At 31.4% G+C, this 19,047-nt stretch overlaps 1 protein-coding gene across 1 annotated transcript; it reads left to right on the top strand.

Annotated features, from left to right (window-relative positions):
* The first annotated feature begins 17,096 nt into the window (after positions 1-17,096).
* Positions 17,097-18,385, top strand: LOC139842471 (uncharacterized). The gene is made up of 4 exons (XM_071832608.1): positions 17,097-17,320; positions 17,435-17,528; positions 17,643-17,956; positions 18,067-18,385. Exons 1-4 carry the CDS (start codon positions 17,097-17,099, stop codon positions 18,383-18,385), a joined length of 951 nt encoding a protein of 316 aa, XP_071688709.1.
* The last annotated feature ends 662 nt before the right edge of the window (positions 18,386-19,047 follow it).

Genomic DNA, 19,047 nt, shown 5'->3' with positions numbered 1-19,047 from the left:
ACATAATATTTACATGTTACAATTTGTAGTTTCCAACAAAAAAAAAATATTAAGCAATCATTTTTAAAGAAAACACGGTCGAAGTCCAGACTCACTAATGCATCCTAACAAACTCGATAAGACACACTAATGCAAATTTTCTGGTTCTCTAAGACCAACGCTCGGATACCAACTGAAATATCCCGTTCATATTGATTATAAACGTTCCATATTAATTGATTTCGTTGCGAGGTTTTGACCTCTATATAAGACGTTTTTAAAAGACTGCATTCGTTTTTAAAACAAACCATAATCTTTATTTTATCGACAAGGTTAAAAGGACACCACCTAGATTATCAGAAATGATAATCTAAAAATATCACACTTACACACTACCAATGCATATTGGTTTACAATATTAATATGTTACGACAAAGTAAATCTCGAATGCAGTTTTAAACAATATTATACAAGCATGCTGACACCAAGTCTTGTCCATATATTAGCATGCAACAGCGGAAGCTCTTAATAATCACATGAGAATAAACATGCTTTAAACATCAACAAAAATGTTGGTGAGTTATAGGTTTAACCTATATATTATCAAATTAATATAATAGACCACAAGATTTCATTTATTCAATAATCCTACACTCGCAAGTGTATAAAAATCATTCTATGATGAACACCTGGTAACCGACATTAACATAATGCATATAGAATATTCCCCGCATACTCGCAAGTATATCATAAATTGGCAATCGCAATCACCATATAATTCGAAGTATTAAAGCATTCTAAATTTCAGAATGGGGTTTGTTAGGCCCATAGATCTATCTTTAGGATTTGCGTCAATTAGGGGTCATTTCCCTAATTCTTAGGCTACTAGACTTGAAAAGGAAATATTCGGTTTAATAATCAAACCATAGAATGTAGTTTCGCGTACTTGTGTCTATTTTGTAAAACATTTAGAAAGCTGCATGTATTCTTATCCCAAAAATATTAGATTTTAAAAGTGGGACTATAACTCACTTTCACAGATTTTTACTTCGTCGGGAAGTAAGACTTGGCCACTGGTCGATTCACGAACCTATAAAAAATATGTACATATATATCAAAGTATGTTCAAAATATATTTACAATATTTTTAATATGTTTTACTGTTTTAAGTTTATTAAGTCAGCTGTCCTCGTTAGTAACCTACAACTAGTTGTCCAAAGTTAGATGTACAGAAATAAATCGATATATATTATCTTGAATCAATCCACGACCCAGTATATACACGTCTCAGGCTAGATCACAACTCAAAGTATATATATTTTTGGAATCAACCTCAACCCTGTATAGCTAACTCCAACATTACTGTATATAGAGTGTCTATGGTTGTTCCAAATAATATATATACATGGGTCGATATGATATGTCAAAACATTTGCATACGTGTCTATGGTATCCCAAGATTACATAATATATTAGAATACATGTATAATACTGTGATGACCCGTCCAAATCCACTTGGACGAATACACCATTCATTGATTTCATAGTGAGGTTTTGACCTCTATATGATACGTTTTGTAAACATTGCATTCTTCTGAAAAGGCACACCATAAATGAATATATAAATCCAAGGTTTTCAACATCTGATGATTTCTACGTATAGACAATCACCGTATATAATAGTTTTTAACAATACATCTGTTGATAATGCAGTCAAATAAGATACATGGTGATGATTTTGTGAATGCAAAGTTTTCTCGAATAAAGCATGTATAACTCCATGCACATAGCTTGTATAACGTATAAGCAAACAGCGGAAGACTTCTAGGAACCTGAGAATAAACATGCTTAAAAGTGTCAACACAAAGGTTGGTGAGTTCATAGTTTTAATGTTGCGCATAATCTGTATATAAAGGTGGATCACAAGATTTCATTTGTTTCATCCAGAAACGTTTATCAAAATATTCTACAAGATTGAGCTCCCTGGTAACTAAACTTTAACATTATAATAAGTACCCCTGTTTTAACATACATGTAACCAACATGTACAATATACGCAATCCAACGTGTACTAAACTCAAATAGCATACGTCTGTTTTATAGTTCAGGCTAGGGTTTATATACCTGGAATAGACGGAGATGTCAAGCCCTATGGATCCATATATAACTACTCGCGCCCACCAGTTCTTATAACCGGCAGTTACTAGTTACCAAAGCTAAGGGATTTTCGGTTCAAACTCGGTGTAGAATTTAGTATGTACTTGTGTCCATTACGTTTGAAATAAAGTACATGTATTCTCAGCCCAAAAATATATATTGGAAAAGCAATTAAAAAGGGAGCAAATGAAACTCACCTTAGCAGCACATAAGGTCATTTATCGAAATGTGGCCGAAACTCGGAATGCAAAGTAATCATAGATTTCAACCTAGAGAACATATGTTGGTCAATAAATGTCTAACAGGCTAGGTCGGGTCATAGTGTATCACAATCCTAATGCTCGAGACCGACATGAAAAAGTTAACAAAAGTCATCTCAAAAGTCAATCTGATCCAAGATGATCTTTAAATCTATACATGTTTATTATCATAGTATAAGTCTTGATAATTGAACGAATTTATAGTTTATCAAACTCAAAATATTATTTATTTCAGGAGCTATATTATATTTGAATTATCATGGCAATCAAAAATATTTTATTATTTCACATAGCTTTTCAATACTTGTAAAATCAGATTATAGTGTTTATAAAGCTTTTAAAACATGATAAGACAGTCAACTTTGACAATTGTTCAACAAAACGAGACGTGCTTTATATAGAAATTCATTTACTCGATTAGTAATATTTGAAAATCCAATTTATCAATCTCATAGACAAGTTGTTTAAATATTAATTTTCAGTTTCAAACACAATTTCAATTAACGTTAACCATAATTCAGTTGACCATATCTTTTAATCCGTTCATCGAAATCACGCGATTTCTAAATGAAAAGTTAATAATTTTTCGTCAGCTTTCCAAAAACATGCATATCATATACTTTATATCAGTAGTATATGTATCAAATTCGTGATTCATCATAAACTATCTAATAACAAAATTAAAGCATACAAGCATGCATAAACATATATAGTCAAGCACTAGACATGGATACACTATTAATATATAAAAGATAAGATGTGAATGCTCACGTATCAATATTGTGATTCAATATTGTAGGAAAGTACGTAGACACAACGAAGATGATAAACACTAGATTGATCTCACAAGCATACCCCCGAATCATACCCATAACCTCCATAGCTATAACCCATAATTTCCTTAGTTTTATCCCGTTCATAAAATCCGTTTTGAAAATAATGTACGCATGACCTCGTCATAGTATTTTAGGTGTATACTAATGATAATAATACTACTAATATTAATATCATAAGATTAATAATAATCTTTAATAATAATATTAATAATAATTAAAATAAATAAATAATATAAGTAATACGGAGTAATATGTAATATAAAGAGATTGAGTGAATGAGAAAACATAAATCGATCGAGCTTTATAGGAACTCCTGGCCAGCCATCCCATGGGTCTGTAGGCTAATGGCCATGCGATCGCATGGCCTCCTTTTCCAGCTCATGATCTCTTGTTTTCTAGTCTGTAGCAAATAGTGTTTTACTGTAGCAAATAGTGTTTAATGTAGCAAATAGTGTTTACTGTAGCAAATAGTATTTACTGTAGCAAAGTCGATTTTACTGCAGCAAATAGTGTTTTACTGTAGCAAGTCGTTTTTACTGTAGCAAATAGTGTTTTACTGTAGCAAAGTCATTTTTACTGTAGCAAATAGTGATTTTCGAAAACACTGTAGCTTTTCGGGTACTGTAGCAATTCGAAAATACTGTAGTAAATTAGTGTTTACTTGTTCATCTTAAACGTTTTAGTTAACTTATCTAAATATCAATCGAATCAATAAACGAATGTTACTATCGTTTACTAAATAACTTGAAATTATATATATGTATATATATTTATTTAATATACATAAATCAGTTTTAAATACACATTACAAGTTATTTATGAATAATTAATATTCCAACTTATTATATATACACACACACATATATATATATATATATATATATAAATAGATGTTCGTGAATCATCGGTCAATAGTCAAAGGTTAACTGAATATATAACATTAGTTCAAAAAGTTTGAGAACCAATATTACAGACTTTGCTTATCGTGTCGGAAACATATAAAGATTAAGTTTAAATTTGGTCGGAAATTTCCGGGTTGTCATATTACCTACCCGTTAAAGAAATTTCGTCCCGAAATTTGATTGGTATGGTCATGGCTGATAATAAGTATGTTTTCATGACGCATACGAGCTGAAAATTAGAGTTTTATCATCATTGAGTAATATGGATAAAACAAATTGTTTATGCGAAGTGTACGAGTGAAGTTATCACAAAAGAGTGAAATGGGAAAAGTAAATTTCGTCATATCTTTTGACGTAGATGGGTTGATTTCCGGAATTCAAGAGATTTGGAGAAAATCTTCATAATAAGATTTGATTCTTCGGTAATTTAAGGAAATTATGATCCTCTTCGATTTAATGCGATGATCTGTCTCGATTTTCCTATATGATATTATACTATAAATCTACCCCATTCTTTTCCTTATTTTCACACCTCCCATCTTCTATTCTTTCTCTCTCAATTCATATTTCTAAAACATTCATCATTATACTCCATCCGATTCTAATTCTTGATATACTCCTAACCTTCATATCTGTCATCCTTCTTTTTCATCTGCGGGTGGAAGAATCTATTTTCTTCTACTGTTACCTTGGGGTTATAATGTTTTTAATTCTTTCGTGTCTTTACGTTGCAATACGTATTGATATACACGGTTTGTAATTTATGTGCTGTTGTCAGGCTTTATATTTTCCCCTATTTTTCAGAGTCCCTGCTTCTGTCTTTCTATAATCATAGACATCCACAGTTAATGCTCTCTCCTATTTGCTGCGATTTATACCCCCATTTCTATTTCGGAGTTTCATGCTCTGTTTTCCCTTCTATCCATTAAGCACCGCATGTAATGGTCCAGAATTCGCAGATATGAATTTTGGAATGAACATAGTTAATGTTCTAAGAAGGAAATTGTATGACACGATCTTGATTTATCAAATTACCCGAATACCTCAGAAAGGCTGAATCATCAAGAAAAATATTTTCTTGATAGTTTAGAGGTTAAATAGAATGAAAGAGTTATGTAACATAGTTCATGATGAGGATATGATCTGTGAACCTTTATCACGTTCCATTAGAAACTCAGCATGACTTACTGTAATATAATCACATTGATCAAGTATCATTATATTATACTAACTCATGCTTCAGTTCCCAACACTACTTTAAAAATATTCATAATTTAAACTCGAAGGTTTACAAAATATAGAAACTAAACCGTTTCCTTTATGATGTAATATAGATAACGTGAGGAGATAAATGATTTCAGATAAGAATAGTTATGAAAATATCTTCAGAAATATTGAGAATATTTATAATGAAAGATACGATAATATCTTAGAATTTCTAATATCGAAAGATGATAAAGAAGATTTGTCCGTAAAGGTTTAGAGTCAGGAGTAATGTATTCGCTAAAGACTTCAGCAGACACTGAATCATTTGGATTCTTTGAAGACAGGTTTAGTCTTTGTGATTTGTCCACAGCCTCCTTCAGGGTTTACTCAATCCATTTTTCAGTACCAAATCTTCTCTTTTTCCGAGCTTTGCTAACATACTATTCTTTATCATCAAACTTTTGGCTGTTAAGTTCATTTACAGTTTTTGCTGCTTCATCAGCATTTTTTAAAATTTCGAGAACTAGTTCGCAATTCAGGGTGTTTTTCAGAAACTTCACATTCGAAGTATGTAAGTCTTGGAGGTAGACGTTATATGTATATATATAACTGTTGGCGTAGAATTTTTGCGAGATTTGAGAATAATGATTCAAGCTTTTTGGTATGGTAACTACCATTACAAGATGCAGATGAGTACATGATAGGGTTTCAATGAATAAGTATAGTGATTTTTCGGAGAGGTTTAAAGATCAATGAAATTGTTGGTAAGTTTACTGCTAATGTGGTGAGATATAAAGGGTTCCCCAGTAACAATGATGAAGGGGTAATCGTTACAATAAGGCTTATTCGAATGAACAATTGAAGTTGATTTATTGGAGCTGTAACAAAACTGTCTACCTTAAAAGGGATTGAAAAGTTATTTTTGCTAATAAATGCCAAAGGGTCTGACACTGATACGTGTTAAACTATGATTTTGGTTTTGAGAGTTTTTCAGGTGCAAGACTGTGGGTAATATGTGGTTAGATCATCATCTCGATTGTTCATTATTTGAAGTGTCTTTAGGAATTTCGAAGGGTTTGAACACAGATTGTAATTGTTAATATACATATGATGTTCTAGAATTTTGAATGATACGAATATTTTTCTAGGTAGAAGTGATGTTCTATTAAAGTTTTAAAGTCAAAGTATAGCTTTGAAAGATGTAGAGATTTAAGAGTGATGTCTCTTGTTGAGTCTTGACTTGGATTCTAATCTGTCAAAATCAGAATATGAAATTGAGTTTGGATGAGAAAGGTTGTTTTGATTTCTATGAAATAATGTATATCGTTGTGAAAGTAGTGAGTATAGTTGATGATTTGTTGAATCAAAATCGAACATATTAATTGTGACTTTATATATCTCCTGGGTATTACCTACCCGTTAAAAGTTTCACAAGTAACATTTTATATAAAAGAATTTTCATTACAGTCTTTATAAAAATATATGTATGTATATTTTCTTTAGATGTAATACAGATTTAATGAGTTAATATCATATTAAGCTTATTTGATTATTGGCTGGAATTAGAAATGAATAATCTCTAAACCATTAGAGATTACATAATTTTTGCGGAGTATTTGACTAATATAATCAATACTTCATTATTTATTGATATTGATATTCCTCGGTGAAGGATGTTGGTGCTCGTGGAATTCTTGTGAATTTCGCAAGGTACGAATGATGTTTTCCAGAAAGTTTCGATTACATCGAAAATGAAAGTTTACAATTAAACATGTATTTGAATAATACACTTGGTTTATTATGGAATGGAATCTATTAAGTCGAAGCAGAGATTATAGTTAATGACTGTTAAGTCATTAACGAAGGATGTACATCATAGCATATTAATAACATGAACTAACCGAGTAGTTAAGATTCACACGTAATAGCTTAGTACGAAAAAGATTTATTTTGATCTCAAAATTCATATATAAAATATACATATAATTTCTTCAGAGGGAATGAGTTAATACTTCATAACTCGTTGATACACTATACACGTTGTTGATTAGTGATGATGTTTGCGGTGATTATGGATCTGGCGGAGCTTGTGATATTATAGATGCTGCTGATGCTGACGATGCTGACGGTGCTGGTGATGCTGATGGTACTGTTGATGCTGCTGGTAAAATAGATCTAGCTTGTAAATCGTGCATCATTCCAATCAGGGTTTTATTACATCATTTCTATTCTCTCACTCATCTGGTTTACAATTAGAACTAGAATAAGTAATCTCTAAAACTTTTAGAAACTACATATTCTCTGCAGAATATTCTTCGATGAAGTTATGAATCAATACTTCATCGTTTGTTGTTGTTGGTATTCCTTGGTATCTATGGTGCGTATGACGTTGATGTTTGAGGTACAAATTGTGATGTTGAGGTGTGGGATACGGATGTTGTTGTTGGGGGTGGTAATGATACTGTTGGTGTTGATGATGGTGGTACTGTTGATGTAGGTGATGCTGCTGGTGCTTGTAATCTTTGCACCATATTCTCCAAAGCCACTACTCGAGCGCGAAGCTCGTTAAATTCTTCTATTACACCGGGGTGATTGTCGGTTCGGACGAGCGGACGAATAAGATCTAGAATTTGAGATAGAATAAAATCATGATGAGATACTCTGGAGATGAGAGAGAAAATGGTATTACGAACAGGTTCGCCGGTAAGTGCTTCAGGTTCTTCGCCAAGAGGGGAATGTGGTGGATGGAAGGGATCACCTTCTTTTTGTCTCCAATGACTAAGTAGGCTACGAACCCATCCCCAATTCATCCAGAATAGGTGATGGCTGATTGGTTGATCCATTCCGGTTACACTGTCTTCGGAGTTCAGGTGAATATCCATATCGGAATAGCTGTCAGAGTTTAAGGAATTTGAACTAGATACGGGATCCATCTTGTATAATTTGAGAGATGATTTTTAATATGAAATAGATTATAGAATTTAGATTGGTACTCTTCAATACATAATTTACACATGTATATATAATACCAAAATTCCATAAATCACGGAGGAATTTTCGGAAGATGTCAGGAAAAGTTTAAAGTAACAGATACGCTAAGATATGAACTTTGTCGATACAATATCTATGCAGTAAATGCAGTAAGGCATGTCTAGACTTAGGAATGATAAGCAAGTAATTTCCAACAATAAATAGTAAGCAAAACTCGGTAAAAAACAGATACGGTCATAGTCCAGACTCACTAATGCATCTTAACATTTACTAGTTAAACACACTAATGCAAAGTCTGGTTCCCTATGACCTCAAGCTCTGATACCAATTGTGATGACCCGTCCAAATCCAATTGGACGAATTCATTGATTTCATAGTGAGGTTTTAACCTCTATATGATACGTTTTGTAAACATTGCATTCTTTTGAAAAGGCACACCATAAATGAATATATAAATCCAAGGTTTTCAACATCTGATGATTTCTACGTATAGACAATCACAGTATATAATAGTTTTTAACAATACATCCGTTGACAATGCAGTCAAATAAGATACATGGTGATGATTTTGTGAATGCAAAGTTTTCTCGAATAAAGCATGTATAACTCCATGCACATAGCTTGTATAACGTATAAGCAAACATCGGAAGACTTCTAGGAGCCTGAGAATAAACATGCTTAAAAGTGTCAACACAAAGGTTGGTGAGTTCATTGTTTTAATGTTGCGCATAATCTGTATATAAAGGTGGATCACAAGATTTCAGTTGTTTCATCCAGAAACGTTTATCAAAATATTCTACAAGATTGAGCACCCTGGTAACTAAACTTTAACATTATAATAAGTACCCCTGTTTTAACATACATGTAACCAACATGTACAATACACGTACTAAACTCAAATAGCATAAGTCTGTTTTATAGTTCAGGCTAGGGTTTCTATACCTGGAACAGACGGGGATGTCAAGCCATATGGATCCATATATAACTACTCGCGCCCACCAGTTCTTATAACCGGCAGTTACTAGTTACCAAAGCTAAGGGATATTCGGTTCAAACTTGGTGTAGAATTTAGTATGTACTTGTGTCCATTGCGTTTGAAATAAAGTACATGTATTCTCAGCCCAAAAATATATATTGCAAAAGTAATTAAAAAGGGAGCAAATGAAACTCACCTTCTCAGCACATAAGGTCATTCATCGAAATATGACCGAAACTCGGAATGCAAAGTAATCATAGATTTCAACCTAGAGAACATATGTTGGTCAATAAATATCTAACAGGCTAGGTCGGGTCATAGTGTATCATAATCCTAATGCTCGACATCGACATGAAAAAGTTAACAAAAGTCAACTCAAAAGTAAACCTGACCCAAGATGATCTTTAAATCTATACATGTTTATTATCATAGTATAAGTCTTGATAATTGAACGAATTTATAGTTTATCAAACTCAAAATATTATTTATTTCAGGAGCTATATTATATTTGAATTATCATGGCAATCGAAAATATTTTATTATTTCACATAGCTTTCCAATACTTGTAAAATTAGATTATAGTGTTTATAAAGCTTTTAAAACATGATAAGACAGTCAACTTTGACAATTGTTCAACAAAACGAGACGGGCTTTATATAGAAATTCATTTAGTCGATTAGTAATATTTGAAAATCCAATTTATCAATCTCATAGACAAGTTGTTTAAATATTAATTTACAGTTTCAAACACAATTTCAATTAACGTTAACCATAATTCAGTTGACCATATCTTTTAATCCGTTCATCGAAATCACGCGATTTCTAAATGAAAAGTTAATAATTTTTCGTCAGCTTTCCAAAAACATGCATATCATATACTTTATATCAGTAGTATATGTATCAAATTCGTGATTCATCATAAACTATCTAACAACAAAATTAAAGCATACAAGCATGCATAAACATATATAGTCGAGCACTAGACATGGATACACTATTAATATATAAAAGATAAGATGTGAATGCTCACGTATCAATATTGTGATTCAATATTGTAGGAAAGTACGTAGACGCAACGAAGATGATAAACACTAGATTGATCTCACAAGCATACCCCCGAATCATACCCATAACCTCCATAGCTATAACCCATAATTTCCTTAGTTTTATCTCGTTCATAAAATCCGTTTTGAAAATAATGTACTCATGACCTCATCGTAGTATTTTAGGTATATACTAATAATAATAATACTACTAATATTAATATCATAAGATTAATAATAATCTTTAATAATATTATTAATAATAATTAAAATAAATAAGATAAGATAAGTAATACGGAGTAATATGTAATATAAAGAGATTGAGTGAATGAGAAAACATAAATCGATCAAGCTTTATAGGAACTCCTGGCCAGCCATCCCATGCGATCGCATGGGTCTGTAGGCTAATGGCCATGCGATCGCATGGCCTCCTTTTCCTGCTCATGATCTCTTGTTTTCTAGTTTGTCGACATGATTTTCACTGTAGCATATAGTGTTTTACTATAGCAATAGTGTTCAATGTAGCAAATAGTGTTTACTGTAGCAAAGTCATTTTTACTGTAGCAAATAGTGTTTTACTGTAGCAAATAGTGTTTTACTGTAGCTAAGTCGTTTTACTGTAGCAAATAGTGATTTTCGAAAACATTGTAGCTTTTCGGGTACTGTAGCAATTCGAAAATACTGTAGTAAATTAGTGTTTACTTGTTCATCTTAAACATTTTAGTTAACTTATCTAAATATCAATCGAATCAATAAACGAATGTTACTATCGTTTACTAAATAACTTGAAATTATATATATGTATATATCTTTATTTAATATACATAAATCAGTTTTTAAATACACATTGCAAGTTATTTATGAATAATTAATATTCCAACTTATTGTATATATATATATATATATATATATATATATATATTTATTTATTTATTTATTTATTTTCAAATAGATGTTCGTAAATTGGCAAGTATGTCATAAATTAGCAATCGCAATCACCATATAATTCGAAGTATTAAAGCATTCTAAATTCCAGAATGGGGTTTGTTAGGCCCATAGATCTATCTTTAGGATTCACGTCAATTAGGGGTCATTTCCCTAATTCTTAGGCTACCAGACTTGAAGAGGCAATATTCGGTTTAATAATACAACCATAGAATGTAGTTTTGCGTACTTGTGTCTATTTTGTAAAACATTTAGAAAGCTGCATGTATTCTCATTCCAAAAATATTAGATTTTAAAAGTGGGACTATAACTCACTTTCACAGATTTTTTACTTCGTCGGAAAGTAAGACTTGGCCACTGGTCGATTCACGAACCTATAACAAATATGTACATATATATCAAAGTATGTTCAAAATATATTTACAAAATTTTTAATACGTTTTACTGTTTTAATTTTATTAAGTCAGCTGTCCTCGTTAGTAACCTACAACTAGTTGTCCACAATTAGATGTACAGAAATAAATCGATATATATTATCTTAAATCAATCCACGACCCAGTATATACACGTCTCAGGCTAGATCACAACTCAAAGTATATATATTTTTAGAATCAACCTCAACCCTGTATAGCTAACTCCAACATTACTGCATATAGAGTGTCTATGGTTGTTCCAAATAATATATACATGGGTCGATATGATATGTCAAAACATTTGCATACGTGTCTATGGTATCCCAAGATTACATAATATATTAGAATACATGTATAATACAATATGAGTTATCTAGGATATGATTAATATTGATTTGTTACCAATTTTCACGTAGTTACAACAAGCAAAAATATCCAATCTTGCTTTACCCATAACTTCTTCGTTTTAAATCCGTTTTGAGTGATTCAAGTTGATATGGTTTCATATTGAACTTAAGTTTATGAATCTAAACAGAAAAAATATAAGTTTATAGTCGGAAATACAGATTACAAGTTATTTTTGTAAAGGTAGTCATTTCAGTCGAAAGAACGACGTCTAGATGACCATTTTGGAAAACATACTTTCACTTTGAGTTTAACCATGATTTTTGGATATAGTTTCATGTTCATAAGAAAAATCATTTTCCCAGAAGAACAACTTTTAAATCAAAGTTTATCATAGTTTTTAATTAACTAACCCAAAACAGCCCGCGGTGTTACTACGACGGCGTATATCCAGTTTTACGGTGTTTTTCATGTTTTCAGGTTTTAAATCATTAAGTTAGCATATCATATAGATATAGAACATGTGTTTAGTTGATTTTAAAAGTCAAGTTAGAAGGATTAACTTTTGTTTGCGAACAAGTTTAGAATTAACTAAACTATGTTCTAGTGATTACATGTTCAAATCTTCGAATAAGATAGTTATACATATATGAATCGAATGATGTTACGAACATTATTACTACCTAAAGTTTAGTAGATAAACCTACTAGAAATTATGAAAAAATAACTTGAGCTTCAAAGGATTTTTGATGGCTTGGAAGTTCTTGAAATAGAATCATGACACAAAAACAAGTTCAAGTAAGATTATTACTCGAATTAAGATAGTTATAGAAATTGAATCAAAGCTTGAATATGAATATTACCTTGATTTAGAAATATAACCTACTGTAAATAACAAAGGTTTCTTGATCTTAGATGATTGCTTGGAATGGATTAGGAAACTTGGAAGTAAACTTGTAAACTTGGAAGTGTTCTTGATGTGTTCTTGAGTAATTATTTTTATGATGATTATAGGTAATAACTAAAGCTTGTATTTGATGATTTTTGCTGGAAAAATAGTAACTTAGACGTTCATGGAAGAGTGTGTGTGTTTTGAGAGAGAATTGGGAAGAAAATTGGAAGTGAAATGGAGTAGGTTGTGAGTGGTGAAGGTGAGTGGGGTTAAAAGGAGTTCTTGTTTTTGTTTTCTTGCTCATAAGTCATGCTAGATGTTAAATGATGGTTCCCACATGGTTAGGTGACTCACATGGGCTGCTAAAAGCTGATCATTGGAGTGTATATACCAATAGTAAATACATTTAGAAGCTGTGTATTGTACAAGTACAAATACGAGTGCATACGAGTAGAATTGTTGATGAAAATGAATGAGGATGTAATCGTAAGCATTTTTGTTAAGTAGAAGTACTTGGATAAGTGTCTTGAAGTCTTTCAAAAGTGTATGAATACATATTAAAACACTACATGTATATACATTTTAACTTAAGTCATCGTTAGTCGTTACATGTAAATGTTGTTTTGAAACTTTTAAGTTAACGATCTTGTTAAATGTTGTTAACACATTGTTTATTATATCTAATGAGATGTTAAATTATTACATTATCATGATATAATGATGTATTAATATATCTTAATATGATATATATATACAGTTAAATGTCGTTACAACGATAATCGTTACATATATGTCTCGTTTCGAAATCCTTAAGTTAGTAGTCTTGTTTTTACATATGTAGTTCATTGTTATTATACTTAATGATATGTTTACTTATCATTTAACATGTTTATATATAGTGTATCAATATCTTAAATTATTCATATGTAATTAGTAAGACGTTGTTATAACGATAATCGTTATATATACCGTTTTCAAGTTTCTTAATTTAATAGTCTCATTTTTATGTATATAACTCATTGTTATAATACTTAATGAGGTACATACTTATCATAATATCATGATAACTATATATATATCGATATGTATGTCATCATATAGTTTTTACAAGTTTTAACGTTCATGAATCGCCGGTCAACTTGGGTGGTCAATTGTCTATATAAAACCTATTTCAATTAATCAAGTCTTAACAAGTTTGATTACTTAACATGTTGGAAACACTTAATCATGTAAATATCAATTTCATTAAATATATATAAACATGGAAAAATTCGGGTCACTACAGTGTGGTGTGGGGTGGCAACTTTGGTTTTGGTTTAACAGAAGACAGAAGTCGAAACACTATAACATCATCTAAAACTCCGGTTTAGTGTTTGTCGAACCTAAACAAAGATCATAAGTATGATGGTGTTTGGATTGGAGATTGATAGAGTCTGTGATTGAGCAGTTGCAAGAAGTAGGAAATGGGGTTCTCATTATCTTTCTGATTGTGTGTTAATAATATGTGTGTCATGTGTGTCTTCAATGATATGTATGTATGTGTATATATATATATATATATATATATATCTCAAGTGGTGAGGCAAAGAAAAATGTGACACAATCAATCACGGCTTTTTATCAATCAATTTGAAACAGAATTTTATATAATAATATTAATAATAATAAACGTGTAAATATATTAGCTGTCACCTTTCACGGACTGGATTTCGTACCTGTTGTTAATTAGTGGCGGATAAAAAGTCTTCCAAAAATATTCCATATTTCTATAATAATTATCTTTATTTATTTCAGTCATTATGGTATAAAATTCGATCATTAATTTATTAAATAAAAAATTACATCAACTGTCTCTCTCAATACTGGGTAAAATATAAAAAGTGTTAAAATTTAATAACTAAATCCTAAATGCATTTTTTGTAAGCCTAAAATTTATAGAACTCATTTTCGGATCACCGTTTATTTTAAAATCACATAAGTTCATTTTTAACTTGATTAATAACTATCAAAATGACAAACGAGTGCTACGAGAGTTTATTAAATAAATTTTAAATCATATATATATATATATATATATATATATATATATATATATATATATATATATATATATATATATATATATATATATTCAATATACTTTTCATATATATATAGATTTATAGTAATATTATATATTATTTTTATTTACACAAATGAATTAAATCACATAAGTTTCTCTTTCATAATTATATATTTATATTTAAATATATATGTATTTATTTACAGATAGTGGTTCGTGAATCGTCGAAAATAGTCGAAGGTCAAATGAATATATGAAACACAGTTCAAAGTTTTTGAGATTTCAACATTACAGCCTTTGCTTATCGTGTCAGAAACATTAAATCATTTGAAGATTAAGTTTAAATTTGATAGGAAATTTCCGAGTTGTCACACCATAATCACCAATCAACTTCAAAATCAAAACCCAGATAAAGAAATCAACCAACGTTTCCGGTAAAGTCATCCATTTTTTTGGGGAATCTGTCACGATTCTCTGATCAATCGACAATCCAAAATTTGTTCCAAGATTTTGGCATAATTCAAGGGATCTCATGGAAAAGAGATCGATTATTCGCTTTTGTTAAATTCAAATATACATCCCAGGATTCTAATGCATTGAACTCATTGAATGATATATTTGTTAATGGAAGAAAGCTTTTGTTGGTTATGTAAAAAATGATCTGAATGTTGATACCCATCCGCATTAAGTGTGGACAAACAACCAATCACAGCAGCAAAACTGTTTTTCAAGCTAAAGAGTCAATTTATTGCAATAAATTCAATACCGGCTTGGGCTTTATTTGGTTTCTTGTTCAATGTGCTGATGAAGCTAGCTTTAAAAGAATGACGAGGGGTCCAACGTTAAATGAATTGGAAATTCTGGAGGTGATCCCGATGGTTAAACGTAAGAACATGTATTCAAGATTCGCCAAAGTGGCAATTTCAGGTATTCCCTTTGAATGTTGTGGTCATAATTGTACTATTGAGGTGGCAAATTTTTTTGGAAGAGTTATCCAAATCTAATGTACTTCATCTAGTCTTAAAAGAGCAGATGTTGCTTTTGCCTTGATCGAAGTGTATAGTCCAGGCCCTTTCGAAAAAATGGTCACGGTGAACGTTGCTTATTCTACTATTTCTAATTTATGGGTTGAAGAAATTTCCTATGATCAATAAATATAGATTATTAGTGATGATCTTATTGTTGAGTACAACTTTGTGCTGCAACAATCTATGAAAACCTCATTACAGTTAAATTCTTCTTTACAAAAACAGTCTTCCGGTCAGGATTATAATGTTATATCGCCGAAACAGTTGCCGAAGGAGGGTGAACTATTTGAAACCGATGGCATTTCAAATTATCAAACCCCTCAAAAAACTAATATTACCGTGGAAGTACACAATTCATTGGACAAGGTGTCTAAAGCAAAATGGTCCTAAAAAATAAAAGTCATGGTCATTGAGTGTTGCAGAAGATATCAAAAAGAATCTGTTTTAATCTTCTAATAAGGATGAATCAAAAGACAAAAAGAACACCAAAGGACAGTAGCTTTCGGCTGTTAACTTAAACATACCCCAAGATTTACCTTTAACCTTAAAGAAAATGACTATCCTACCTTCCAAAAAATGAACCCAAAAAATATCCCAAGTTCTTCTGTTAATCCTCCCAAATCTTATCCAAAATTAACTTCTTTTCTTAACCAAGAGGTTTCCTTTGCATCAAAACTTATTGAAAAATCTGCTTCCAATCCGTTAACTGAGAAAAATTGTATTGGTAGTGTGTGTCGTAAATCGTTTGAAGAAATCTAAACATATTGTAATCTCTCTTCCTGCAAAAAAGAAATTTTATTACAACCAAAACTTGCATCGAAAAATAGTGCAAAATTTAAAGGCTCTAAATGGATTGACGAGGTTCCAAACATCTCAGATATTTTTGATACTTCAAGTGAAATTAACCACGTTGTTGGTCAAAGTTCGTCTTTGAAGAGTAATGTAAAAGGAGGCCAATCTTTTGGGTAAAAAAAAATTACATACAGGGAAGAAATGTATAATTTTGGTGTTCTCATGGAGAATATGGCCGAAGATTATACCCCAATCAAAGAATCGAAACCATGAGGCTTACCTCATGGAACACCCGCAGCTTAGGTAATAAGTCAAGAGGTCGTTTAGTGGGATCGTTAGTCAATCAGTTTCAAGTACAATTTCTAGTAATTCAAGAAACTATGGTTAAGGAAGTACCTCAACCCGTACTTAACGAGATATGGAAACATTATGTTTTCGATTTTGTCCAAGTAGAAGCAAGTGGAAGATCGGTTAGACTTTTATCCATTTGGAAGTCTGACGTTTTTTCTCTGATTAAGTTTTGGAAAAGGAGATAATGAATCGCAACGATATTAAGGTATCATCCATCAAATCTTATAGTTCTTATTGTTAATGTGTATGCTCCCAGTCTTGAAAGTAGGAAAAAGTTAGTGTGGTCTCACCTAAAGGACATCACTCTCAAATGGTCGGGTTCTCTTTGTTTGTTGGGTGACTTTAATGCAGTTTGTCACCCAAATGAAAGGCTAAGAGAATGCATCGACTATAATGGCATAATACTGTTTAATGATTTCATTCTTAATGCATCTTTATTTGATTAATCGTTGTCTAATGACAAGTTTACTTGGGAAGGACCGAATGAAAAGTTTTCACGTATTGATCGAATGCTTGTTAATGTCGAGTGGTCTATTCTTTGGCCCGATGCAATCCTACAAATGAGCCAAACAGATAAGCCTGATCATAAGCCCATTATATGGGGGAATAAATTAAGTTATTCGGGTCCAAAACCATTCAGATTCAACAATTCCTGGTTCTCTATTCGTGGTTTCTTCTCGTTCTGTGAAACAAAGTGGGCAAAATATCTAGTTAATGGATGGGCTGCTTTTATTATTGCTAAGAAATTACAGCTTCTTAAAGCAGATATTAAGGAGTGGTGTAACTCATAGAAGAATCACGATGAAATAAACCTTCAAGTCTGCACTAATGAAATTAACTTCCTCAAAATGTGTTTTCAATCCAGGGACTTATCTGATGTTGAATTAGCATCACTAGTTGCTTTGAAATTGCTTATAAGAGGTTGACAATTCGCATCGATTCAAAACACAGAGTTCAATCCCGTTACAATTGGTTAAAATTGGGCAATAAAAACCCTAGATTCTTCCACCTTGTTTCTCGAATTAAGCAACAATCATCTCATATTTCCAGGTTAAAAATCAATGGCTCTTGGGAAGAAGATCCCTGTATCGTTAAAGAGTTTGCTATTGATTACTTTGAAAATCTTTTTACACTGCCTGCACATTCTCTTTTAGTTTTTGATTGGGTCGGTTTAAATTTGGCTCATGTACCGGCCCATTTGCATTAGTTTCTTGAAGCACAGTTCTCCTCTGATGAAGTTTTGAATGTGGTTAAAATTTTGATGGAAATAAAACCTACGGTCCCAATGGCTTTTCTTTGCAATTCTTTAAGAAGTCTTAGTTTTTCTTGGAGACACAATCATGGAAATGTTTGAGGAATTCCATAATCTGGCTTTCCCAAAAGCTTTAAATTCTTCTTTTATTGTCTTCATCCCCAAATCCAAGTCGGTTATGACTATTGATCACCTTCGTCCCATTAGTCTCATTAACGTTCCTTATAAGATAATCACAAAAAAAACTATTGTAAATAGACTAAGAAAGGCAATTCCATATATTATTAGCGAAAGTCAAAACGGCTTTGTTCCCTCTCGTTTATTAATGGATGGTGTGATGGTTGTTAGCAGTGGCGATTTCAGGATTAAAACGCAATGGGGTCCCGGAATTTTTTTTCACTACTAATTATATTTGAATGTTATTTTAGTGGTAATTTACTTTCAAAAAACATAAAACTCAAAAAATATATGGTGTCCAAGTAGTTAAATTTAGTGGTGTCCTAAACAATTTAAAAGAAAAACTGTAAATTTAAAAAATATACGGGGTCCTGCGTTTAAATTTAGTGGTGTCCTATACAATTTAAAGGGTATTTTCTACTAAAAATTTTCAGACTAGT

The sequence above is a fragment of the Rutidosis leptorrhynchoides genome, chromosome 4 (genome assembly GCF_046630445.1).
Source record: "Rutidosis leptorrhynchoides isolate AG116_Rl617_1_P2 chromosome 4, CSIRO_AGI_Rlap_v1, whole genome shotgun sequence".
Taxonomy (NCBI): domain Eukaryota; kingdom Viridiplantae; phylum Streptophyta; class Magnoliopsida; order Asterales; family Asteraceae; genus Rutidosis; species Rutidosis leptorrhynchoides.
The sequence above is the reverse complement of the archived record's forward strand: the minus strand, read 5'-3'. Positions and strand labels throughout refer to the sequence as shown.